This window comes from Urocampus carinirostris, chromosome 1 (assembly GCF_059441175.1).
Source record: "Urocampus carinirostris isolate Australia breed hairy pipefish chromosome 1, RoL_Ucar_1.0, whole genome shotgun sequence".
NCBI lineage: Eukaryota > Metazoa > Chordata > Actinopteri > Syngnathiformes > Syngnathidae > Urocampus > Urocampus carinirostris.
Genome location: NC_142349.1, coordinates 29,883,436 through 29,911,396, shown reverse-complemented (window position 1 = coordinate 29,911,396; position 27,961 = coordinate 29,883,436). Strand labels below are relative to the sequence as shown.

Sequence of the window (27,961 nt, the reverse complement as noted above, 5' to 3'; positions counted from 1 at the left end):
AACGCGGGGATAAACAAGATTCAGGACAATGCAACGGGGCAAAATTTCTAACACGTTGCCTATTAAAAGGGCACTATCCCCAAATAGTGAGACAGAGTGTCACACTGCAAATTCAAAGACTTAATACGTACAAATCAAAGTTTAAACAAATTTTAAAAAAACATTAGATTTACATAGGAATTAAATAATATGTTAACATTTTAGAATTTCTCAAACATCTGCATACAATCACTATCCGATATGATCCGAGCCTTGTCAAAATCACGCAGGTGACAAAAACAGTGTCTGTTTTAACTAAAACCGCTCTAACATTTATGTGCAAACATTTAGAGACGAGAAAGGAATAAGTAATTTACATTTTCTTTAATATACTGTGTTACAGATCAGTCTTGCACAACAATTCGGATCTCAACCCATTGTTTTTTACAATAATGCTGTAGTTCAATCAGATTCCTGGGATGTCTGGTATGATACCCTGTCTTGAGGTCATGCCATAGTATCTCAATTTTGGACTTTGTCTCAGCCTCTTAAGAATATTTTTCAATCTTAGGAAAACCTTTGTGAAGTTGGCTTCTGTCTTTTGGAACATCGTCTAGTTACAAAAGCTGATTTTTACCATTGATTGATTGATTGATTGATTGATTGATTGATTGATTGATTGATTGATTCATTCATTCATTCATTCATTAATTCATTCATTGGGCCTTTTATGTAGGCACACGTAACCTATCTGTAAAAAGCGGCTTAACAAAAGCTTTTTACTTATCCATCCATAATCTACACCACTTATCCTCAGTAGGGTTGCAGGGGTGCTGGAGTCCATCCTAGACATCTTCGTGCAGTTGGCAGGGGACACTCTGAACTGGGTGCCAGGGAACACAGGAACAGACAACTCACTCGCTCAGTCATACCTAGGGACAATTTGGACCGGCCAATTAACCTGCCATGCATGTTTTTGGAAAGTGGGAGGAAACCAGAGTGCCTGGAGGAAACCCACTCACTCATGGGGAAAACATGCAAACTCCACTCGGGGTGGCTGCGGTAGCTAGACTTGAACCCTGAACCTCTGCACCACGGGACTGCGCGCTAAACACCCAGCCGCCACACCGCCGCTTTTTACTTTACTATTTTTTTCTACATTTCTTTTTTGTATTTAGCGCTTGAGAGAAATATATATATATATTTTTTGCACACTGGAACTTTTATTTTAGAGGACATCGGTAATTGTGTTTGTGATTTATCTCCAGAGCTTAACACCAGATAGTTGAAATCTCCTTCCAACTTACTTGAGCTGAGTCAACAAAGCCTTCCTTCATCTTGGGCCACTGTGTCCAATTTCTTTCCGAAGGACATCAAACAAACTTTTGCCATACCTCACTTCATACTAAAATAGATAAGATAGAATATTGATTGCATATTGATCCTTTATGAGCCCTACCAGTTGTTGACTATCCATATTATCTTTTTTCATATCCATCAATCGATACATTTTGTACCACATATTCTGTTCAGAGTTGCTGACGCCCACAAATCACTCTGATAAGAACAAGGGGGCTCAAATAAAATGGCACACAACTATTCTCACTTGGGAAATTGACTTATTATGGATTTGAAACTTGAGAGAAGTCACATATTAATTGTATAGACAAAGCCTGATCTTACGTCACAGAACCTCTTGACTATTGCCATATTTATTTATTGCGTTAATGTGTCTTCCCTGCATTAACTGTCGTGTAAACAATTACATTCATACCCAGTAGTAAAACAATAAAACCTTGGTTTTTTTGTCCATTTCAACATGATTCTATCTCAAGTTCGGTAATAAAGATATAGATAATGTAAGGGTTCAAGTAAATTCAAACAATAATTAGGCTAAAAAACAGAGAATGTGTTTTTGTATTGTGAAGTGCACAATATGAACTCCTTCCAAAGGTTCCAGTTGCAGAGAGTAACACAGAGAAGAAAAAAATATATGGATAGGGTTACCACTTTTGGCTTTATTTGTATTTCATGTTTACAGATGTGGTGGCTGTTTTAGGGATTTGTATGAGTGTATCTTATGGTGTATATGAATGTGTTCGATCCTGTGGAATGTATGCGGGATATGAGAGATTTTTTTTCTTTCCATGACAAACTGTTGGACAGATTATACTAGTAATAAAGTAAAAACAAATGCAAAAAACTACAAAAGGTTTTGTCATTTTCTCTAGTTTAGCACCTTTCATGTGACTTTGTGACAGTGATGAGAAAAAACCCTCCTAAACAAGCTTACAATCAAATTTCATACAAACGCAATTATACAAATATTTGCTGTGTGTTTTAGGATTGGACAGCTGACCATAGATTTAGAATGAATAGAAATAATTACAGATTATTTATTTTTTTATGTTGTAAAACTATCTCTACCCGCACCAGTGGCTTATTGAGCTGCATCAGTGCTTTACATTCGGTAAAATGATCATTCCCATCAAGGTTTGTTTGGTGATTTTGTCTTCTATGTAGAAGGACCACTCCTTTTTTGGGGCTCTATGATTCTAATTCTATGGTGTGGAGCATGAGGGTTTGTCACTAGCATATCCAGCGGACAAAACGCTCAAAGAAAGACGGCTTGTTCAACGTGACGTAGTCATCGCCTCTGAAGATGGACGTCGTGTCGCCGAGCGCCACTTTGCGAAGTACTTCCTCGTCTGTGTCGGTCCCCAGTGCGATCACTGTGGGAACGCCCTCCGCTCGCTTCATGGAGGAAACACCCTCCTCCAGCTGCTCGCTGGATGTGATACCGTCGGTGATGAACACAAAGGCAAGCTCGGCGTTGCGACGGGCCAAACGGTTACCCTGCAACACAAAGACAAATGTCTCAGGTTCTTGCTTTAAGGAAGCAAACCTCTTGAAAGTCATTTTATCCAAAGGAAACTCCTTTGTTCCAGAAATTACGTTATATTTACTTCATTTAAGTTGCAGAATTAATGAGCACATGACTGTCTGCAAGAAAAATCAAAAACATCCTTCGTCCTATTTCCACACGCACACATACTGAAAACAGCTGAGGCAGACATCATGGGGCTGTTGTTGTTTATTTATAAATTTGGAGGAGTTACTTGATGTTAAGACATCAAGAGTCTAAAATAATGGAAAAGGAATCTTTGAGACTCACAGTATCTTCTGCATTTGGTTTGGTAAATAATACATTAGTGAAGACTGTTGAAACAGCTCTGTAGCCTCAAGTCTTTTTTTATTGTCAATGCAGACTGATGAAGAAAAGTTGAAGACATAGATAGTCTTGCTTTGGAGGAAGAGTGATCGTCTCTCCGTCAGAAATATATGTGTTTTAATTTGGGTCTTGATGAATAATCAGCAAAATAATGAATAAATAAATACTCAATGCTGGTTGTGAACAATCTTATGATTGACAACGGACCTATACAAAACACAATACCCAAATAACAAATCTAATTTAGTACAATTTAAGGAGGGAATGTGTGGACTCAATACACAAATAATAAATGGTTGGCAGGTTTTTGTGCAGTAGCTGATTGGCCTTCGATTACCCACCATCAGACTAAATTGCCAAAAAGCAATAGAAAAATAATAACATTGTCTATGCCTCAAACAAAAATCAACTAATGATGCTTTCGTTGTATAATACATATTCACATATCTTTTTATTCCTTCAGGTATTCAATGCAAGTATACAGGGGAGGGCAAGTGCCTATAATAGGTATTGGTGTCAATGCCAATATCAGCCTTATTTTGAGGCAGGCATGTCACAAACATTGCCCGCGGGCAGGACCAGGGCCATTGAATAGTTTAACCTGACCCGTCATGAATTTCTGAATATGTCAAAAAAATAGATAGATAGATAGATACTTTATCTCTAGGTCAAAAGTTATGATTTAAAAAAAATGCAAACCAAGTGCTCTCTCTGGCTGCTAGAGGGCAGTAGCTGTGTAAAAGAGCTAATATTAATTATGCAGACTGAATGAGTTAGTGCCTTGAAATAGACATTTGCATTTTGCAACGTGATGTATGTGTCCATCTAGAAATGCGGCGCGGACTTTAAACCCATGTGTTGTGTATCCAGTGACTTGGCTTAGTGTCCGAGGGCGGCCAAATCGCGCTGTCACTGAGATGGGACGGGCTGCGTACTAAGGTGAGACATGGTTGCTATCGGAATCGGGGAAGAGATGGGCCAACCTGAGGAAACTTGTGAGCCACCCCGAGAAGACAAGCTGCCATGTATAGGGACCGGGCGGAAAACGCAGCTTTTTGAAAAACTTGACGCCCTGAGCCTGCTTTTGATTTACTTTTTTAAGAGCTATTTAAAGCGGAGCACATTAGGTCGGAGGAATGAGCACTGGGGGGAGTAGTAGAGAGTTACGTTATTGTTGTCCCCACAGGGTTTTTATTTTCTTTCTATTTGTCAGTGTAGCATGAAAATGGTGAAATTAAGATAAGCCCTGCTTCCAGTAGAGTGAAAACTCCAACCCAAACCCCCAAAAAGCCCAAAAAAGGAAGGTTTTTTTGAGCTTGTTTAAGAAATGCACCTACTTGCACGTGCATCATGAATGAGCTGACTGAGGCTGCGAATGTGACTTTAAGCCAGGATATGAGTAACAAAGTTATAGATTCTATACAACTCCTTCAAGCCAGGATGAGTTGCAATCGTTTAATTGTAGGGTTTACATGGAAATATATGGTCTGATGGATTATGCTGTCTAAAAGGGAAAAACCTAGCAATTGTGACTTTTGGACTCAATTTCATGACATATGGGTTGAAAAAAATTGGGTACTAAAGACATTGGCGTGTGTTGAGTTTACCTGTGCACCTGACCGATAAACCACATTGTTGACAGCGTGGATGATGGCATTGCCAAGAGCTGAGGACGAGTCCATGTAGCTCACTCGGGCCAGCGAATCGGAGATAATCGTAAGGTTGTGCGTGAGCGGGAACTCCACTCGCTGCTCCGACGGGCTGCCGTACTGCACCAGCGCAAAACGGGCGTTCCTCTCGTCCGATTGGCCGCTGGCGAGGGTGAGGCGGCGGGCCACGTTCTCGATGAATTCCTTAGCCCGTCGGTGGTTCTCCAGTCCCATCCTTTCCGAGCCGTCCAGGAGGAAGACCACGTCCACTGGCCGCTGAACACAGCTGGCCACAGCAGGCTCTGAAATAAAACAAACACACATGGAATTATACTATCTTAAGCAACCACTCTAAGAACTTGTTTTCAGTTGATTCCAGATCAAAGTCTTGGCAAATAAACCACTGTGTTTGTATGTCTATTTATTTGGTCATATTTGATGAAATTATTAGGGGTGTCCTGATATAATACTGATAGTGGAAAATGATACACACTTGGCCTAAAAAACGGTATCAAGTCTTATCGTCTTACATCCAAAATGTTTTGATCGTTTTCATGTTAGGTCCCCTAAAGTAAGCAGTCGCCCATATTGGATGGGGACGCCAGACGCGATTTGATGTTGTCACGAGTCTACACTAATTTTGTTTGATGTTCAAATGAAAGTGGACGGTGTAATGTGTCATTTCTTTGTTATGTGACAATTTCTCATATGTACCACTACTCAGTGAGGGAAGAGGGAGAAAACCTCACTTGGTAGATGTGGCTTCCAACTCGTGTCATAAACACTAACAGAAAATCGTACGCTGTTTTCCTGCTGAAATTAACTTCATTTCATATTGCAGGGAAAAGTGTTTTTTTTACTGTGCATATGACAATAAACACTTTGAATTTGAATTTTTGCCGTAGGCAGGTTGAAACAAGTCTGAGGGACCATTAATTGAACACTTCTTTCTGTTTATCTCTAGCTTGTATGGGTGTTGTTTATTGAACTTTCGTTGTCGTAACGTAGTTTGCAACATACATCTAATGGCCGCCTTTACACAACTAGATCTTTGTTTGCCATATTTCTGGGGTCAATCACAAATACACAAGGTAAACTCACGCATAGACCTATCCAATATGGCCACCGAAACTAATGTTACCTGGATAGAGATGAGGTGATAGGAACTATCAATTGGCTATGATATTGATGCTCAGATCTAGGCAAACCAGGGGCCACATCTGCTGTTATATCTAACAGTGCAGCATGCAGAGTCTACTCAACTCCTTGTTTGAAAAAAATAACTTTTTTGCTTGGTCCACGGAGAAGAGTAGTACTAAAGGTAAGGTTTATAATCCTATTGGCCGAATCACATTGATGAACCGTTGTCCCAAGTCAAACTGCTCTGTGCACAAGGTTGTATCAGGACACTCCTAAGAACAATGAATACATTTAGTCAAATTCTTAAGTTACATATGCAAGTTGAAGTCTCTAAGCCAACAGGATGAAAAATAGCTCATATGAAAGCTTGTCGTTAGTCTTTTATTATTCCACTATAAGCAAAGCCACATGCGAAAAAATGTGCACATATAAAAACCCAAGGTGGTTTTAACTCACTCTGGGAAGTATAATTACATCCGAAACTAAATTAATCAAAACAAAACCAATATCTTGTGGTGCAAACAGAATATACAATATAACCTTTCTGACAGGTTGGTATAAATCACTGACTGAGCAAAAGCCAAAATTAAAGGTTGCAACTTTCAACTTGTAACCATAGACATGTGGAAATTGTCCGAAACGATTTATGCAAGCCAGTGACTCAGGATGGAAATACGGTTTCATCTCAAGTCACCTTCCACAGGAAAAGCATGACTGGCTCAATGTACAGTAACTTTATATTCCTTGGACACTGTCCCGGTTTAAAGTACTTCAGGAATATAAAGTATTCTTTGTCTCACTTTTGGAAATCTGTTTACAGTTTCATTGCGAAAATAGCAGCATAATGTCATGCAATTGTTTCACATTAGCTTTCAATAATATTGCACATTTTTGGGTTTAGTGATCTCAAAGTCCAGCAAGAGGCGTATTCTTGAGGTAGCGGAGTTAGCATAATAGCGTCAGCAGAGCCCTATGGCTTTTACAGTGTCTCCCATTATGTCTCCGTAGACATATTTGAAGGAGTCAATGAAGAGCTGGGTCCATTGCTGCCTGTCCGTTCCCTTGGCCAGTTTTGCTCGTTGGGCTGTGTATGCCATGGTTGCCACGCCAACGCCATATTGTTCCTCGCCCAGTTGACTCAGAAGGCCGGCGACACCCTCCAAAGAGGTAGGAACCAATAATGGGGTGCCTTCCTCAGCCAGAGGCCTCCATGCGGGAGGGCCTTGACTTGAAGTGAAGCGCCCTCCTACAAACAAGGGGGCGGAACGACATTTTGGGCGGGGTACCACCATCACCAAGTAGAAGCGTGTGTTTATTTTCGTACGAGACTTGCATCATCAAGTCATTAAATGTCAATTACTTTCTTTTTTTATCTCATCTTACTTTTGTATCCCTTTTCCTTCTTGTGCGCGTAGGAGATTGCATAGGATGCCAGTTTATTTTGACTCATAATGCATGCGCAATGTAGTTTGTCGTTTTGACTATTATGAACTGTTTACATCATTGTCACTGTCTGCCAATGATGTTCCTGTTCTTTGATTTCCAAACATCAATGCACACACATACACACATATACACATATATATCATTAAATAAATCAGAAAGAAGTTCTTTTCCTAACTTTAAATATAGATTTCTAATTTTATGCAAAACAATTAAACTTACCATTAAAGCAAGAAATTCAAATTATGCAAATACTGTTATAGGAATTACATGGCAAGCATTTCTATGGGTGAAATTTAGCAGCAATGCGATGAGTGTAATGACAATATGGTTAAACTAGGAAGATAATGAGCATTTTTCTTAACTTACTGTACTTGTTTGCACGCTTCATACATTAGACCTTACAGAACAACCATTGTTGAATGTGATTTGTGGTACTTAAAAAAAAATAAAGAAGTACTCTGCCATATAACTGCTTTGTCGGGCTTTGAAATGTTTACCTGTCTTACACGGCAGGTCAGGGCATACAATGACAGGATCTGAAATACAAACAGCGAATTAGTGAGTATCTCCTTTGAATACCTATTGTGGACGGTCTACATCCACGTACCTGGACAGAGGACAGTCTCAATCTTGTCGATAAACTCCTCGGCCACCAGGTCGGCGAAGCGCCTCATGCCGAGCACCCTTCCGTCCCTCTGGCAGGCGATGCTCTTCAGAATTTCGTTCTCCTCAATCTGGTCGAACATGTCTCCGATGCCGATGGCACTCACGTCCACGCTGGGATCACTGCCACGCAAATAGGTGGGCGCCACCAAAGAGCGTTAGGTTATTTGCTTTTGACAAAAATGCGCAAGTGACATCACAAAACAGATCATGTTGCACACCCAATACCTGTTGAGCCTGATCGAATGAAGTGTGGAAAAGTCAAGATGCTTTTTTTAAATTTCACCCCACATTTTGCAAAAAATAAGTCTGAAAATAAAGCTCCAACCTTTAAAAGTCAGATGCTTTAATTGACATTTGCAAAGAACACTGTGTGCTAGCCACTATTTCAGGGGTGGGCAAACCTTTTGACTGGAGAGCTTAATTGGGTTAAAACATTTGGCAGGAGCAATAAAATTATTGATTTCATTGTACTGAGATGGGCAGCACGGCGGCGCAGTGGTTAGCGCTTGTGCGGCACAGTTCATGTCATGGGAACCTGTCGTGGGTTCAAATCCAGCTCCAGACATCCTGTGCGGAGTTTGTATGTTATCCCCGTGCTTGCGTGGGTTTCCTCCGGGCACTCCGGTTTCCTCCCACGTTCCAAAAACATGCATTTCAGGTGAATTGGCCGGTCCAAATTGTCCCTAGGTGTGAATGAGCGAATGAGTTGTCTGTCCCAGTACTTACATCCAAAGGGACAGAGTAATCTAAGCAAAGGCAGAAATTACTATTTTCCAATAAAATAATTCACTCAGAATTATGAAATGATAAACTGGCATACCAACTAAGCACAATAAAAGAGTTAAAGCGGAGAGTCTGAGACATATTGTGTCACTCGTGTTGCGACTGAACAATGCGGATGTCTAAAGGTACAATAGTAGAATCATCAAATTGTCTCTTAAAAGCACATCATGTTAAAAGGCAGGGAAATCAGCACATCCGGGATACAATCATATGTTAAGTGAAAATTGCATTCCTTTTGAATATATTCGTATTGAAACATTTTAGCAAAGAATCATATAAAAAGTGGGGTATGGCACCTGCAGAGGTAGGTGAGCAAGGAATCGTCGTCCCTGGGGTCGAAGCGTCCATCGGTGATGACAACCACGGTCACGTTGGCTTTGGCCCGACGGCTGTCCCGGATCAGGTTGTCGTAAGCGTACTTAAGAGCAGATGGAGTCCACGTTCCCCCAGCGATCCATTCCATGCGCTTCACTGCATCCTGAACATGAAGACAAACAACCATTACAGAAGAAGACCTTTTTTTTGGTTTAGAGAATTATTGTTGTATTTTAACAATCTATCACAGGGGTTGGAAATCCAAATATTCAAAGAGCCATATTGGAGCAGACATTTTTTTTGAGCTGGAAAATATTAAAAGCTTTATCTTAGCCTATTCTATACATGTGTACTGTCTACATCTATATTCTTTGGAAAACGTTGAAAATGTCATGTTTTCCTCCTACAGAAACCACATAATATCTTCCATTATTAAACATTTTTTAAAAAGCGGCAGTGAGCGCCAAAAAGCCAGATGCAGCTCCAGAGCCCCCTTTTGCTGACCCCCCTATCGATCAAGTCACACTTTGTTATTGATGATCGCTGACACTGTTTGACACATGACATGACACACACACACACATATATATATATATATATATATGTATATATATATATATATATATGTATATATATATATATATGTATATATATATATATATATATATATGTATATATATATATATATGTATATATATACATATATATATATATATATATATATATATATATATATATATATATATATATATATATATATATATACATATATATATATATATATATAGTGCATCCGGAAAGTATTCACAGCGCTTCACTTTTTCCACATTTGGTTATGTTACAGCCTCCTTCCAAATTGTATTAATTTAATCTCATATCAAAATTCTACACAAAATACTCCATTATGACAATGTGAAAAAGTTTTTTTTTTTAATTTTTTTGAATTTATTAAAAATTGAAAACTAGGAAATCACATTTACATAAGTATTCACAGCCTTTGCTTGATACTTTGTTGATCCACCTTTGACAGTAAATACAGCCTCAAGTCTTTTTGAATATGATCCCACAAGTTTAGCACACCTATCTTTAGGCAGTTTTGCCCATTCTTCTTTGCAATAAGTCTCAAGCTCAATCAGGTTGGATGGGAGACGTTTGTGCACAGCCATTTTCAGATCTCTCCAGAGATGTTCGATCGGATTCAAGTCTGGACTCTGGCTGGGCCACTCCAGGACATTCACGGAGTGGTTCTGAAGCCAATCTTTTGAGATCTTGGCTGTGTGCTTTGGGTCGTTGTCCTGCTGAAAAATGAACCTTCGTCCTAGCCTGAGGTCAAGAGCGCTATGGAGCAGGTTTTCATCCAGGATATCTATATATTGCTGCATTCATTTTTCCTTCTATCCTGACTAGTCTGCCAATTCCTGCTGCTGAAAAACATCCCCAGAGCATGATGCTGCCACCATCATGCTTCACTGTAGGGATGGTATTGGTCTGGTGATGAGCGGTGCCTGGTTTCCTCCAAACATGGCGCCTGGCATTCACACTAGAGAATTTTGTTTCTCATGGTCTGAGAGTCATTCAGTCATTTTTGGCAAATTCCAGACGGGCTTCCATGTTTCTTTTGCTAATGAGTGGCTTTCGTCTGGCCACTCGACCATACAGGCCTGATTGGTGGATTGCTGCAGAGATGGTTGTCCTTCTGGAAGGCTCTCCTCTCTCTACAGAGGAACGCTGGAGCTCTGACAGAGTGACCATCGGGTTCTTGGTCACCTCCCTGACTAAGGCACTTTTTCCCCGATCGCTCAGTTTAGAAGGCCGGCCAGCTCTAGGAAGAGTCCTGGTGGTTCCAAATGTCTTCCATTTACGAATAATTGAGGCCACTGTGCTCATTGGGACCTTCAAAGCAGCAAATTTTTTTTTGTATCCTTCCCCAGATTTTTGCCTCAAGACAATCCTGTCTCGCAGGTCTACAGACAGTTCTTTCGACTTCATGCTTAATGTTTGTGCTCTGACATGCACACTCAACTGTGGGACCTTATATAGACAGGTGTGTGCCTTTCCAAATCATGTCCAATCAACTGAATTTACTGCTGGTGGACACCAATTAAGCTGTAGAAAGATCTCAAGGATGTTCAGTGGAACAAAGATGCACCTGAGATCAATTTTGAGCTTCATATATATATATATATATATATATATATATATATATATATATATATATATATATATATATATATATATATATATATATATATATATATATATATATTTGACAGATATATATGGCAGATAATTCAACTTTATTATTCTTATTTTTATTAAGCATTAATGTTTTTAAGAGAGTCAATTTTAAATGAATACTAATAACTATCTAAACTTTTTGATAAGTAATACAAGTAATATCTAAAATAAGCAAAAAAGTATTTGCCATTCGATGAAGATATTCTTACCAAGTTAGATGAAAATTGTACTTATCTTGCAACATTTTTCTAATCTAACGTTGTACAATGTGCCTACAAAGTACAACTTTAACAATAGGGGGAATATACTATATAAATGAATGGCTAACTCAAGGGTGAACCAACACAGTACTTAAAGGACCAAGATGGATATCAAGCTCATAAAGAGCCTGCTAGTGAGCTGATCATTCATATTACCTGTGTTGTGGAAGAAAAATCCCCAAACTTCATAACTAAGGCCTTTTGAGAAGAGTTTGGTGACCTAAGAACTACACTTTATCTCTTTAAAGGTTTCCACAATGTGGATTCTACTAAGAAAATTCAAGGCAAGGGACTATGATTGAAGCAGATTCCTATTCCAACCTGTCATACACAAAGTAAATATAATCTGTAGTGCATTGAGTATTACATGGAGCAACATGCAAATGTTTAGATACAAAGATTTTCCACATTTGGGTTGGACCTTGAAAGAGGAGAGTGAATCAATTTTGGGATCATCGAGGCGGATGGCCTGGAAAGTTCCACTGTGACTGTACTGAACAACTCCGACTCTTGTGCCTGAAAACGAAACCAAGTTTAGCCACTCGTTGCGCGGTAGATGAGAGGCTGTAACGGCCATTTTCTGGACGACCTGTTTCTGACTGGGGGTCTTTAGCCAGCGATCCCAATCGGTTAATGGTGTTGATAACAAAGTTCTTCTCTAAAGTGAAATTGGTCAGACCAACAGACTCAGAGCTGTCAATCACAAACACAATGTCCAAGGCACCACATCGTTTTTCACAATCTGCAAACAGAAGACCGTTTGTGAGGACGTGACATCAAGTTTGATAATCCTAATGAGATCATGAATGGCACAGGGGCTCACCACAGCAGCCGCATGTTTCCCTGATGTAATTCATGACATCACATTCCTGCAGAAAGTATTAATTACAATAAATCTTAAAGCACATCTGACATCTACAAATTTCAATCAATGGGATTAAAAACAGTCTTACAGTGAGGCCAGGGTCTCCCTCAGGACCAGAATCTCCCTAAAAAAGAAATGATTAATGTGCAGTAAATCTCGTCTAAATTAGTTGGGATTTAGTTTTTGATTACTCACATCACGGCCAATGTCTCCTCTAGGTCCTCTGGGTCCAGGTTCTCCCTGGGATCCAGGTTCACCCTTAAACAAAAGTTATTTTGTAAATATCCACCCTCCGAAAACGTATTGCAACAAAGAAAGAGATTCCTACAGGTTCTCCTGATGGGCCTTTGTTTCCGGGATCACCCTTGGGACCACAGTCTCCTCTGCTACCACGAGGTCCACGATTTCCCTTTTCTCCTCTCTCGCCCTAGGTACAAGATATGAAAGAATGTAGTACATCTCATACGTGTGTCTAAACCTGTCTCAGGTTTTTATACCGATGATCCTCTTGGTCCAGGGTAACTGAAGCCAGGTCTTCCAGTGTCTCCCTGAAGTTATATGAAAGAAACGGTAATCGGGAGATTTCATTCCAAATTGGGACCGACACCCACCTTTGGTCCAACTTGCCCTGGATCACCTCTCGGTCCAGCATCACCAGGGTCACCACGTGTACCCTACATCAACAACAAACTTTAAATGTAACAGAAGTACAGCTTTTGGTGATATTGCACAATAATAATACGTGCATTGCGTCCTGGCTCTCCTGGTGCACCTGGTGGTCCTCTGGGGCCTGGTAGACCATTGTCTCCCTGTGTGGATAAAACGATTGATGATTAGCAAAATGGATTGCATCCTAAGGGTGTTTGCATTTAAAAAATATTCCAATGTGGGCTTACCTTTGTGCCTTTGTTTCCTGATTCACCTGGGAGACCCCTCAAGCCTTCTGCTCCCATTTCACCCTAAAAATGAATAAAGTACATCAATAGGGGGTAAAGTAATACATAAACACGACCACACATCAACCTTTTAATTTTAGGTTCAGTCAGATTCCCTTCAGTTTGAGAATCAAAGCAAATTTAAGTGTTTTTCCAAAAAGTCTATTTCTGGAGAAATTGTGTGGGAAAGCTGAGAAACAGTATGTGAATTTGTGAAATTCTTGGGAATTAAATTGAATACCATGGAAAGATATAAAATGACGTGGATTGGTTTTAACTTATGTATAGTAGTTCGAATTTGTTCGAATGAGTAATGTAAAAAATAGCAGTACCGTGATGCCTCACTATAACCCAGTTTACCTTTCAGAGTTTCGTAACTTCAAGGATTTTCATCGTGCAATGTGTTCTGCATTCTGATTGGCTAAACAGTCTCCCAGATCATTATCATTGGACTGCACAGTAGTTATTTGTAAAAAAAGAATGAAAACAATTATTCAGTACTTTTATGTGTTAAACAAATGATTGAGCCTGTAAAAATTTTTTTTTTAAATTTCAGAGTCTCATAAAGTATTAATTGGTTAATAATTGTACAAAAAAACAAGATTTCTACTTCACAGAGTTTTCATAGCACAGATTCTATCATAGATTACTGTATCAAGAAACAAAATGGAGGGAGGTGTAGCAAAATCAAAATAAGGACATATTAATAGCGTCAGCAGTGCCCTATGGCTTTTACAGAAGTAGAATACTGCTTTAAGAATGGAAAAAGTACTGGGAATAAAGAATGTGAGTGAAGCGTGGAGAAAAGGGTCCATAACGGATTAAAAAGAGGAGTAAGGCATCAAGATTGGGGTTGGACAGACGGATGAACTGCGTCAAACGGGCCAAAAATCTAAAATTAAATTGAAACAAGACTTCATGAGTGGAAGTAGGAAGACTCATACTTTATCTCCCCTGACTCCATCTGGTCCTTGAGTACCCTTTGGTCCATAATCTCCTCGTCTTCCCTATAAAACAAGAGCGTGAACAAAACAGAGAGAAAAACAAATCCAAAACGCAAGAATTGTTTGTTCTTACAGGCTCTCCTCTTGCTCCAGGGAGTCCCGAGGTGCCCTAGAAAAGCCATACTTAAATGAGAAAATGTTGACTAATCAGGGTTTTGTGGGTAATATTTGCTTGTCTTACAGCCGGTCCTTTCAGTCCAGGGAAGCCAGGCGATCCAGGACTTCCCCTTTCTCCCTGGGAATGTACCACAATTGTTCATGTCACTCCATTTAGTTTAAGAGTTAATTATAGACGTGGGTCCTTATCGTTCTCATTACCTTTGGTCCTGATTCGCCAGAAAGACCTGGAGGACCAGACCTTCCAGGACGTCCAGGATCTCCCTAAAAGGACATTAATGTAATGGATGTTATGGATATTTTTTGATTTTTTGGGAGTTGAATTCCTATACCTTATCTCCAGCAGTTCCGGGAAGACCTCGTTCACCAACATCTCCAGGGTGACCATCAGAACCCTGCAGTAAAAAACATTTTCTTAAAAGGCCTAAAAATATAAACAGTGATGAATGAACTGCAAATGCCCTCGTACTGTGTCTCCTGGATCTCCTTTGCAGCCGGGGGCGCCTATGCGTCCGATTTTACCCTACAGGTAAGAACATCACAAATACATGATTAAACTCTGTGTTTTTTGGCCCATTTTCTGCAAATTCTCCCCATTGTTTCATTTTGTCATAAAAAAATGATTGAAATATTATTGTCACTGGAGTTGCAAAAAATGATTATTTTTAATTCTTGCTTAATGTGTGGATTACTTAATCTTAATCTAAAAAAGTAAGAATTCTTTCATCTCAAACAACGTACTAAAACTCTTTTTTTCTTTGCAAATTGACATATTATAGTTAATGGCCAAGACAAGAAGAGAAAAAAATGATCAATTATTGCTTTTAAGTAAAGAAATTAAATTACCAGTGAATAGTTGAGACCTCCAAGATATACGCTTAAAATACAATATCATCATGCTTTTTCACACATTGACTTGGCACTAAGTAAATAATTTCCCAAAATTATATAGACACACCCACTCATGTACGATAACATTTAAAAATGTCTTTAAAAAAATTGTGACGTGAGAATTTGTTCAACACAAATATTGAAAGTCTTCTACAAAAAGTAGACAATAAAAATGTCATTATTATATTGAAATTGTGAATATTTAGCCAAAAGGCATGCCAATGATTACCCCACTGGTGAAATAGTTGACAATTAACTACACATATAATTACTCATTAATCGATTAGTTGTTGCCCCTCTAATTCTCACCTTCTGTCCGTCTGTCCCATTACGCCCTGGGATTCCAGCAACCCCCTGATAACAGGAAAAAGACACAATGAGGTAAAAAAAATAATCATATCCATCTCACAAAGACTGGGCAATAAAGTGTCTTCTGAAAAAAGGCATGACATTGTACCTTTTTTCCTTGAGATCCCAGCTCTCCCTGTACACATACAAGTCATTACTCGTTAGACATGATCATTCATATCTTACCAATTTGGAACAGATTATGACTAAAACCTCACCTTCTCTCCTTTGAGACCAGGCTCTCCCTTTGGATGTGTAAAAGGAAATTCAAAAAATCAGAAACAAATTGAATTTCAGGTTCTTATTGAGCAAATGTTGGTGAAAGAGTGGTCGGGTCTTACTTTGATACCAGGCTGACCAATGGGCCCTTCGATACCTGGGTCACCCGGACGACCTCTCTGTCCTTTTGGACCTGGATCGCCGTTGTCTCCCTTGGCGCCCTACAGCAAAAAAAAGTTGTCTCCGTCCACGGGAAGCAAAAAGTATCGTACGATAGACAATGTGAGGATGTGTGAATATTTCAATCTCACTTTCTGTCCTCTGTGGCCTTTTGGACCTGGTGGCCCTGCTGTCTCCAGGCAAGACACTTTGTAGCACTGCAGCAGATGAAGTGAAACATCAGCCACGTTGCATTGGAGAAGGTCGTGACAATTTGACTTTCTTTCTTACCTCTACATATGATTGATGTTTCTGGTAAGTAATACGTAGAGACAAGGTGTTAAAGGAATAGTAGTTTCACTTTTATTTGTGTTTATCCAAATTTTTCATCACCATGGTCTTGATGATGCGGTCGATGGTGTCCGTCTGGATAACGGCTCTGCCTGAGCTCAGATCAACAGCCATGAAGTCTCTCCTGTAGACGGTGGCTGGCGCGTTGGCAATCTCTCTCAATCCGGTCTCATCGACATTCTTGGAGGCCGCCACCACGAAAATCCGGATGCCCTCATCCCGGGCCCTTTCCGCTGCCACTTTGATCCCCCCACAGGGGTTTCCGGTCACGTGACCGTCGGTGATGACCACGGCAAATCTCAGGGCGTTAGGGTATGAGGGCGAGCGCAGCATTTCCATGGTCATGTTGGTGAGGGCGCAGTCTGTGTAGGTGCCCTTTCCGAGGTAACGAATTCCCCGAACACCCTGGGAAGAGCAAAATGATTTTAGTAATTTTCATTTGTTTAGAATTCTCTATGGCCATCAATCTTTTGATTTGTATTACTATTGGTCAGGAACTTACCCTTTTCCTTCCTTCACAATCCACAGTGTATAATTTTGTAGAAGTATTTTCACGTAAAATCATGTGGAGGATTTTAACTGGGACAAAGAAAGTTTGACCTCATTACCCAAATTTTAGCTGACCTGCAATGGCTCCCTGTCAGTTTAAGATGTGAATCAGGTTCTGTTGGATATAAACCAAATGATACATGGACTTGCCCCTCATATCTTTCTGATTCAATTGCCTCCCTCCTAGGAGTCTTCGCTTGGAACATGCTGACCTACTAGCGATTCCAAGAACCAAGAAGAAATCCAAGGGTTCAAGAGTTTTCCCCATTCAGGCCCCGGTTCCGTGTAATGAACTGCCTTCTTAGATTTGATCCGCAACCTCAGTTGAAGTGTAAAATCAATGGTTAAGACAAGCTTCTATTATATAGATTATCAGTGATGTTGACCTCTTACTCGTTTCTTCTTGTGTTGATGAAGAAGGATGAGCCTAGTGAGTGCGCGATACATACGTTTTGAGCCGTTACACTCGCACCTAGACCTAATGTATGTCATCACCTAGAACCTGTTGCATCATTCAACATTTTGGGGCAGGAAGCTGTCAACTGGACATTCTCATATAACCTTAATGTTTAATGTTAATGATGTACATTGTATCCGGAAAGTATTCACAGCGCTTCACTTTTTCCACATTTTGTTATGTTACAGCCTCATTCCAAATTGTATTAATTGAATCTCTTATCTCAAAATTCTACACAAAATACTCCATTATGACAATGTGAAAAAGTTTTTTTTTTTTACTTTTTTTGAATTTATTAAAAATAGAAAACTAAGAAATCACATTTACATAAGTATTCACAGCCTTTGCCATGAAGCTCAAAATTAAGCTCAGGTGCATCTTTTTTCCACTGATCATCCTTGAGATCTTTCTACAGCTTAATTGGAGTCCACCTGCAGTAAATTCAGTTGATTGGACATGATTTGGAAAGGCACACACCTGTCTATATAAGGTCCCACATTTGAGTGTGCATGTCAGAGCACAAACATTAAGCATGAAGTCGAAAGAACTGTCTGTAGACCTGGGAGACAGGATTGCCTTGAGGCAAAAATCTGGGGAAGGATACAGAAAATTTTTTGCTGCTTTGAAGGTCCCAATGAGCACAGTGGCCTTCATTATTCGTAAATGGAAGACATTTGGAACCACCAGGACTCTTCCTAGAGCTGGCCGGCCTTCTAAACTGAGCGATCGGGGAAGAAGGGCCTTAGTCAGGGGGGTGACCAAGAACCCGATGGTCACTCTGTCAGAGCTCCAGCGTTCCTCTGTGGAGAGAGGAGAGCCTTCCAGAAGGACAACCATCTCTGCAGCAATCCACCAATCAGGCCTGTATGGTAGAGTGGCCAGACGAAAGCCACCCCTTAGTAAAAGGAACAAGGAAGCCCGTCTGGAATTTGCCAAAAAGCACCTGAATGACTCTCAGACCATGAGAAACAAAATTCTCTGGTCTGATGAGACAAAGATTGAACTCTTTGGTGTGAATGCCAGGCGCCATGTTTGGAGTAAACCAGGCACCGCTCATCACCAGGCCAATACCATCCCTACAGTGAAGCATGGTGGTGGCAGCATCATGCTGTGGGGATGTTTTTCAGCAGCAGGAACTGGCAGACTAGTCAGGATAGAAGGAAAAATGAATGCAGCAATATATAGAGATTTCCTGGATGAAAACCTGCTCCAGAGCGCTCTTGACCTTAGGCTGGGGCGAAGGTTCATTTTTCAGCAGGACAACGACCCAAAGCACACAGCCAAGATCTCAAAAGATTGGCTTCAGAACCACTCCGTGAATGTCCTGGAGTGGCCCAGCCAGAGTCCAGACTTGAATCCGATCGAACATTTTTGGAGAGATCTGAAAATGGCTGTGCACAAACGTCTCCCATCCAACCTGATTGAGCTTGAGACTTATTGCAAAGAAGAATGGGCAAAACTGCCTAAAGATAGGTGTGCTAAACTTGTGGGATCATATTCAAAAAGACTTGAGGCTGTATTTGCTGCCAAAGGTGGATCAACAAAGTATTAAGCAAAGGCTGTGAATACTTATGTAAATGTGATTTCTTAGTTTTCTATTTTTAATAAATTCAAAAAAATTAAAAAAAACTTTTTCACATTGTCATAATGGAGTATTTTGTGTAGAATTTTGATATAAGAGATTAAATTAATACAATTTGGAATGAGGCTGTAACATAACCAAATGTGGAAAAAGTGAAGCGCTGTGAATACTTTCCAGATGCACTGTATTTGAATTCACTCTTGATGCCCTTGCAACATCCATTGCACCCCGGTCAAGAAAGGGGGATTACCTAGTGTGTGGCTCCTTCTCACAGTTTCTTCATTTTGCTCGTACTGAGGTTTTTGAATTTTCCTTGCCCTCATGTAGGTTTCAGATCAGTGGATGTCATAATGGTGGTCTGTGCAACCTTTTGAGAATATTTGTGATTAAGGGCTCCACAAATAAACATGATTTGACTTGACTGTGAGGATTTTTGAGGGGAGGGGTGCGGTGTAATTGAAACATTTTTGTACGGTATTAATGTTACTTCCTAAAATGTAAATTAAAACCTCAATAATTCTTAAAAGTGTCTTTGCGTGCCATATTTGAGAACCATTGTGTCCAATAGAGCTACGGATCAGATAAACAAGAGGCGGTCAAATTAAATAGCCTAATGAGCCATTCAAGTAGAAAAAAATTGATTAAATTCCTTTTTACCTGTCACCATTTTCTGTGTGTTGTCAACAGGCTTGGGTAGGGTTACTTTAACCTGATTACTTTCGATTACTTTTGGATTACTCCAATACCAAATATGCTAATAAAAGACAAAAGAAACTAAATATGAATAAAATTATGACTCACAACACGTGGTAAGCTTTCTCTCCTGGCTTTAATCACTTTGATCTTCGGCAAAACTAACATAAAATGCGACAGAAACAAAATGAAAATAAATCCAAACAGCTTGCCAACATCATTTTTGCCGTTCCATGTATTCCGTTACTCCCCAAGCCTCCACAAAATTTAGTAATTTTATTCATATTTAGTTTCTTTTGTCTTTTACTAGCATATTTGGTATTGGAGTAATCCAAAAGTAATTGAAAGTAATCAAGTTAAAGTAACCCTACCCAACCCTGGTTGTCAAGCTCAACTCCCGGCACACGACAACAAACACTCTGCAGTCGTAAAACTAAATTAACTCGTGTAAGATATCATTAAGTTGCCGTTCCATCACCCATAATTTTAGTTTACTTGCTAATTGATCGACCAAGTACAGTATAATGTAACGGACCAAATACGTGGTAAGTAGAGAACGCACACAACTTAGTGAACTTGTCAAATTTATAGCGAGGAAACAGTGTTTTCTAATCAGATTTAATGCTGTCATCTAGTGCTAAATCTGGTGATCTACATGGCGGTAATGCACACGAAATTGTTCTCGCGATCATGACTACTATGCTGCACTATATATTATATATTTTTACGATATTTTATAACAGCTTTTTTGCCAAAATATTACGATATGTGATACAGGCCCTAAACAATTATTGAAGCAGCTCCTGTCAGGAAATAAGAGATTTCCTTGAAATGGTTTCAGTGTCCGGTAACTAGTGGACTAGCAAATTTAAGACAAATATTTTAAAAGAAGATTAAGTACTGTACAATCTTCATTAATGAAATGAAATGATCTGCATTTCTATAGCGCTTTTCAAGTCAATGACTTCCCAAAGCGCTCTACATTGTGCTTCACATTTCCCAATAGCGGCCGTGCAGCCATGTAAGGCGCTAACCTGCTTATTGGGGGTAATTGGGGGTTCAATGTCTTACCCAAGGACACTTCGACATGTAACACGGACAAGCCGGGATTCGAACTAGGATCCCTTAATCCTAAAACGATCACTCTACCTCCTGAGCTACTGCCGCCCCCATTAATTGATGGACCTTGAGGGATTGGAGGTGGTTTCAGATATAAATTGTAGCTGTTCGTTCTACGATTGGTCATGAAAAGCAGTTTTGACACAAGAGAAATGAGACCTAAAAGTGTAGTTTGATTTTCCGTAAAAAAAAAAGGCACCTTGTTGAGATCATTCCGTTGTGGAACTGTTGAAGTCACGTTTTGACACTCAGCCGATTTTAGGTTTACTCAAACCATAATTTTTGAATGTTTCATTGCGATGCAATGAATCCCTTACCCAGAGGTAAGATCTCAAACCAGAGTCTGAGCCCTACCGACCCGGAGGTCAAACCTTACGTTTGGGTCGTGCCGGGCTTCTCTCTCGCTGTCTTTTGAAGAATAAACATATGTTAATAAAAGTGAGTAGTTTGAGACAAAAGAGACTGTGGTCGGCAAAAAAAGAGACACCTCAGCACAACACGTACTGTACTTAAGTCTCGCAATGTCAATCTAAAGAATTCTTCTACATCCCTGTCTTGTTCGTCTTTTTCTCCCTGCCCTCTCTCTGTCTTAAAGTGCTGCACTAGATTCTAAAGGACATACTGCTGCTGTGTTTTATGTCCAGATTTTCAACACGTCAAAATGATTTTCCCGTGAAGTCGTAAAAAACCGTCAATGATGAATGATTGTCGGTTAATGTAACCTCTGCAGACACAGAAAAATAAAAAATGGAAATATTTATACAGTTTTGTTTAGCTAAGATTTAATTACAAAAGACATGCTTTGGTTTGTTTCGTTAATCACCTCTCATACTTCCCAGTCGTCACAAATAAAATATGAAATTTCAGGTTTGCTTCGAGCTCTGTCCAGCAGATCAAGTTCATTGGTCGGCTCGGGTAGGGTCGGGCTATAGTACCTGCGGGTCTAAGTCTGGTCGGGCTGGATTTCTTTAGACAGTGGAACTTACAGAGATGAAATCGCTCTTGGATCCGATGCGGCTGAAGACTTGCTGTCTCTGCGAGTAGTGCAGCCCACCGATGTTCCAGTTGATCCGCACAGCGCCTCGGATTTCTGCCGCTTCCAAACGGTCCACAAATTGCTCGCTGAAGAGCTACAACAGAGAGTTGCACAAGTCAACAACGATGTCACGTGGGAGGCTTGAAGATGTACCTAACTGTTCATCTTCAGTAGGAGACAAAAAAAAGACTTTCTGTGGTACACGCAGAACCAGACGTCTTTTGGTCAGTTGATTTTGGGCTAAAGCTGGTATGGTCCATTTAAGACATGATTTAGTCCCAAAATATACATCTAAAATTGTATTTTGTTTAGCCCCTTCAGATCTAGCCCAAACTAGACTTGTCTGCTAGCTTAAAAATGATCTGAAATAAATATTTTAAAATTATATTTTCTCCATAAATACTTAACGTGTGCTTTCATATTCAACCATTTATTTATTTAAGCATTTAACCAATCACATTTCAGCCATTATTTGTTGCCGGATTCAGTTCTGTGACGATCAAGCTGTTGGTTTAGACAAAAAGATTCCGAGTTGGCGGGCCAGGGCCAGGGCCTTCTACAAACTACGATTGGCTGGAGTGCGGTAACGGAAGTATCCGAACGACAAAGTGAGGAAAACACCCCCTTGTCCACTGCTTCTGTCAAACGGACTCACTAAATTGAATAAAACGTATGCTAGAAATATGACAGGAGAGGCTTGACCCTCAGCATAAGCTTCGATGGAGATAGAAAAGAACTTCTTGATGGAATTGAAATGCAGGGATAATCTGTACGACAGAGTTATTGAAATCTTGAGGAAAGAAAGAAGGATGGATTTTGTGCACAAATAAAAAGGATGTTTGGTAAATAAAATGTGTGTATATTCAGAAACAGTATATTTCTGAGGTTATAATTGATGTTTTTTTTTTTATATGTGTCACAGCTGTAACCGCAGTGAATGTTTATAGCCTTAAAGTAGTTATTGAGGTTTGGATTGATTTAGACATAGCGTTACTGAAGGGCTAGGTGTGAAATGCAGGGCCACAGCTAAATACATACGTTTTTCTGATGTATTTTCAACCAGCTAGGGTAGAGTTGCTTAAAAAACGAACCTTGATGCTCTCCACGAGAGATCCAGGGGGAGACTCCTGCAGAGCGATGGTCTCTGACGTGTCGATGGTGAAGTACACGTCAATGGGACAGTCTCTCTTCTCTGAAAGGTGATCACAAGTTATAATTGCGAATGTGTAAGAATACAGCGTGCATGTTTCACTATGAAAACTTTCACTTACTGCTACATTCCGGGGCCTGGGCGTTACTCAGGGCTCCGAAAACAAGGCACAGCACAATGACTTTTAACCCCTCCATTTTCTTTTCTGTTTGGTTGTAGAAAACACAAAAACATGCATATGGATAAAAGGAAGATTGTGACCCGAGGATACATTTTTTTTTTAAACTTTTTTTTCAAGTGGAAGTGTAGACCAGGGGTCTCCAATCCAGTGCCTGCGGGCATTTTTGTGCCCCCCTTAGGACAGCTGAGTTGCCTGTTCTTAAAATAGCTCCCCAGTGTGGGGTCATTGTGATTTTCTTGTAAAATTATTGTTTTAAGTGATTGACTAAGTCTATTGAACCCTACTTTCAATTATTGACATGGTGATAACGTAGTAACCGCATAATAATAACATGATAAGTTGTTATTTTAGAAATGTATATGAAACTGGGTGCTCATTATGCTAATTAGTAATAAAAAGTAGCTTTAAGTTTGAAAAGGGTTGGAGACACCTGGTCTAGACAGATACATTTTCTTTGCGATAAAACATTAAAATGCTTCCCACTCAAGGAAAAAAAATGAAGACCCTTACCCTAACCCTAACCCTGACCCTGACCCCGACCCTGACCCTAACCCTAACCCTAACCCTGACCTTAACCCTGACATTAACCCTGACCCTGACCCTAACCTAACAGTATTGATTTCAATAAAATTGAATTACGACAAAAAAGTCTGTCATGGTTTAATTTATGTCATGAAAATGGCACAATTTGATATTTACTGTTCATGAAAAAGCACATCGCAGTTGGACAGACTTATTATCCAATCAAGGTTCATGTTTTGGAAAACAGGTTAACCGTGAATGGTTGTTCATTGAAAAACTTTGATGTCTTGTCGATTGAACAAGTCACAAAATGGCCGCCCTCTGAGAAAGATAAAGATGTGGCTACTGCTTTTTAATTAGTATTCTATAAACACAATATGAAGCACCGATAATGAATATAAATCACTGTGTTGCAAATAGTGTGGCCCATACAAAATATAACGTGCTGTTTGTAATCCTTTGCCTTTAACGTGTCCCATCTTTCATTAAAATAATAATAACAATAACTTTGTAGCAACTCAAGGGCAAAAAACACCTTTAAGATTTGGAAGCAGCAGAACAAACCTTAAAGTCTGTTGCATTTGTAACTGTTGACAATGTCGATTTTCCCTTTTCTACTCTGTGCATTCTCTTTTGGCTAAAGAGTGAGCATGCATACTGATTTTGAGTGTTCAATAAATGACGCGAAAAAAAACAACGTTTCCTGAATAATATTAATGACATTTGCATGTATACTAAGTACCAGTATAAGGAATATACTTGTACTATTTGTTTGTAGAGGGATTACAATTTTGACATATTGTTCGGAATTAAAATGAGCTCAGAGTTGCTGAGATATCAATCAATCACAGTTTTTTTTCTGGTTTTGGTGCCAGGAAAGGAGACATTTCTAAACAGGAAGTGGGAGTACTTTGGGCCTGGAAATTGAGCCGGGTACGACTCGACTCAGAACTTCATTCTGAAGTCACCAGCACCCAACTCCTTTTGATTTTGAAAGCTGACCTCCAATAACTTCCCCCAAAAATAATGTAGATGAAAATTTCAAAGGCCATGAAATGAAAATTATGTGACATGACGCACAGGAAATGAGAGTATATTGCATCAATGTCAATGGTAAGAAGAATTCTAACCATTGTTAAATTTCAGACCAAATGATGGCGCAGAACTCAAAAGTTTTTTCACTCTAGTGACCTATTTTTTAGTCAAGGCGCAGTGCCCATTAATATAAACATCCGTAAGAATGAATGGGAGGAGTCTGGGTTCATGGACATCTATCTAATCTATCTAATATAATCTGTCTATCTATGTAAATCTAATCTATCCCATCCAAATAGAAACGTCCAAAATATTTTATAAATTGTGTGTGTGTGGGGGGGGGGGGGCGGCTTATAGGCTCCAAAAGGGCATAACCGACTTTCGTGAAAATGTACACAATAGGTACTTTAGGCCTTTGGGAGCGTCTTTAGCTAGATTTCGTGTCAAGCCCCCCCCGATAAACATCAACATCCTTTCTGGACACCAAAGGTCACTGCACACAAGATAAAAACAGTAATATGAATAAAAAGTGGAATAAAAGGAAATAATACAGGAACAACAAATTCAATGGGGCAGACGTGACACAGAATTTACAGTAAAAGAGAGAAGAATTTTGTTATTTTTATTTGTAAAATTATTTTTGCAAAACACCCTCCCTGGAGAAAAAAGAAAACGTCTTTGACACTACCCAAAAATGGAAAAGTAGATTTTCGAGTGGTTTTAAGACAAAAAACAAATCAGATGTGGAGTGTCTCGGCTGTGTTAGTTTGCATGCTGTCAAGATTGGCCAAACCAACAAATACAAAGGGTTCACTGTTTCCATACGTTTTCTTTTGACTCTTTTATTACGTGGCTATTTTTAAGCATTTTTTTCAAGGAGTCGGCTTCGATGTGCGTCCACACGGAAATTTGTAATTTGTCTCTTAAGGAGTTACACACTATTTTTGGGGTCCGTAATCGGGGGGGCTTAACATAGTTAATTTTTCAACGAAATAACTAATAACTGTAACTGATCACTTTTTTTCCAGCAACGCGCCCAACCCTAGTTGACAGGTATTTAATTATGTTTCACGCCTCGTTTTGGACCTTGTCAAAAGTCGTCATCGGTTAAAGAATGGTGTCTCCCTCTAGCGGACAAAAATAGCCACTCCTGCAGATGTTCCCACTTTACTCAAACTTGGACCAAAAGAAAGTTTTATTTTTCAAATCCGAAAAAGCTGAAAAGACCGAAAAAGCAAAAATATTGGGAAATTATTGCAGAAAAATAATTCAAATTGTCTTCGACCAAAACAGTTCAACTGCGTGCAATGTATAGTTCCGTTGGCAGTAGGTTTTCACTTATAATATTACAACAGTTGAAGAAAAGGAAATATGAGTACAAGTGATGCACGTTGTGATCCACTTACCCCGAATATTTCTAACTCCACAACTTTTTGCGCGCTTGGTCCAGTCTGGGTTAGGACTTCATTTCAATAAAGAGATCAACAGAAACAAAAATGGGGAGAAACGGGAAAAAAGTCCTGGAAGCGCCTTTACTTTCCGCAGAAGAGCCGAACGTCCGCTCTCCTATCCCCCAGTCTTGCCCCAGAAGAAATCACTGATCCCTCCTTCTGCACGCGCACGCGCACACGGTTACGCAAGCGTCCGCTTGGGGGCGCCGTGGCTCTGCCGCAAGCGTCGTGCTCGCGCGCGCGTGCTCGCCGGGCCAAGTATAGATGCCGAAGGATGCAGTTCAACGGGGATGGGAATTCCCGCTCATTTAAGAGAACAGGCTCTTTCGGCTCGGCTTGGGAAATGCAAAAAAAAAAAAGACGAAAATGGGGAAAAAAGGGGAAAATTCAATAACAAAAATCAGAAGAGAGCTAAAAGAAGACACAAAAAAAAGAACTTTAAATTTTTTTAAGTGTAAGTCTAGACCAGGGGTCTCCAATGCAGTGCCCGCGGGCACTTTGATGCCCCCCTTAGGACAGCTGAGATGCCTGTTCTTGAAACTAGCTCCCCAGTGTGGAGGAAACTGGCTGTACATTGTTGGGAGGCTAGTTCCTTTTCAAACACTTCCAAGAGCCAGCCAATACAGACGTTTCGTTTACTAACGACACAAAGCCGAGTGCTCAAAATATTCTGTGACTCAGCCCTCATCGCCTTTTCTTTCGGTGCTTTAGTCAATTCTGTATTAGTAACTTGTATTCTTGTTTAGGTTAATGCTTTATCACATTGTGATAATGTATTAGTTGTTGTTTTTTTAAATACAAAACCACACACAAATACACACTCAAACAATTTTAGCTAAAAGTGCTGATAATAGTGTTAATACGTTTTGTATATGGAGTGTTATGTAAAGTGTTTTTTGCAAATGGAAATTCGAAGTTAAACCTTTATTTTCACTTTAAAAAACCCTCACACACAAAAACGAAATATTTGGGTACAAACACGATTTAGTTAGTTTGAGTTTTACACATTATGGTCCCTCAGGGTTGACAGGTAAGAGATGGATTTAAAAAAAAAACAGGGACACCTGCAATATGCAGAAAAATAGACACATTTGGAAACTGCAAAGAAATGTATAAATTGTATCAATCAGAGGGAAAATTGAGTTATAATGTCCTTTTTTGGAATATTTAGAGGTTAAACCTGGTCGTCTTTAAAATCTAAGGAAAGCTAATATGTCTTTCGCTGTTGAGTGAAAATTATATTAGTAATATATAAGTAATGGCCAATCATGGCTAACTTGCTATAATTGAGCAGAGTGGAAAGCTGGATTTTTTTCAAATTCATACTAAAAAGGCCTTTTGAAATTGGAGATGAAAATAGTCGAATTGAAATTTTGACGGATGTAACCATAGCAAAACAGATTCAGATGATTTGGCCAGCTTTGTTGTTTATGTTTGCCCTTTTCAAATGGCTCGAGGTTGGTCTGGCACAATCTGAGGATGTTATTTCCAAGTTGCAACCTCTCTTGAATGCAGCATTAGATACTTTTGGGCAAACGCAAGTAGTAAAATTGCTATTTGCTGATATTGATCAAGATTTGTGGGTTTTG

At 39.6% G+C, this 27,961-nt stretch overlaps 1 protein-coding gene across 1 annotated transcript; it reads right to left on the bottom strand.

Moving 5' to 3' along the window:
- Positions 1-1,977: 1,977 nt before the first annotated feature.
- col6a2 (collagen, type VI, alpha 2) lies at positions 1,978-26,520 on the bottom strand. The gene is made up of 32 exons (XM_088334245.1): positions 26,328-26,520; positions 23,305-23,388; positions 23,125-23,225; positions 21,984-22,127; positions 16,640-17,002; positions 16,538-16,558; positions 16,399-16,464; positions 16,210-16,308; positions 16,087-16,113; positions 15,978-16,004; positions 15,830-15,874; positions 15,099-15,152; positions 14,962-15,024; positions 14,831-14,893; positions 14,694-14,747; positions 14,586-14,621; positions 14,453-14,515; positions 13,470-13,532; positions 13,320-13,382; positions 13,185-13,247; positions 13,071-13,121; positions 12,902-13,000; positions 12,769-12,831; positions 12,662-12,697; positions 12,532-12,577; positions 12,298-12,450; positions 12,130-12,224; positions 9,192-9,373; positions 8,054-8,232; positions 7,944-7,982; positions 4,819-5,162; positions 1,978-2,835 (listed from the first exon to the last, which is right to left on the bottom strand). Exons 2-32 carry the CDS (start codon positions 23,378-23,380, stop codon positions 2,569-2,571), a joined length of 3,045 nt encoding a protein of 1,014 aa, XP_088190371.1. The 5' UTR covers positions 23,381-23,388; positions 26,328-26,520; the 3' UTR covers positions 1,978-2,568.
- Between the last annotated feature and the right edge of the window lie 1,441 nt (positions 26,521-27,961).

What these genes read in the sequence shown, in the direction of transcription:
- col6a2 (XM_088334245.1), bottom strand. Translation starts at nt 23,380, where the DNA reads ATGGAGGGGTTAAAAGTCATTGTGCTGTGCCTTGTTTTCGGAGCCCTG. An exon ending in ACCGCATCATCAAGACCATG is followed by an intron (nt 16,559 to 16,639) that starts GTGATGAAAAAT and finishes ATTACTTACCAG; the next exon opens with AAACATCAATCATATGTAGA. An exon ending in TTTATCGGTCAGGTGCACAG is followed by an intron (nt 2,836 to 4,818) that starts GTAAACTCAACA and finishes TTTGTGTTGCAG; the next exon opens with GGTAACCGTTTGGCCCGTCG.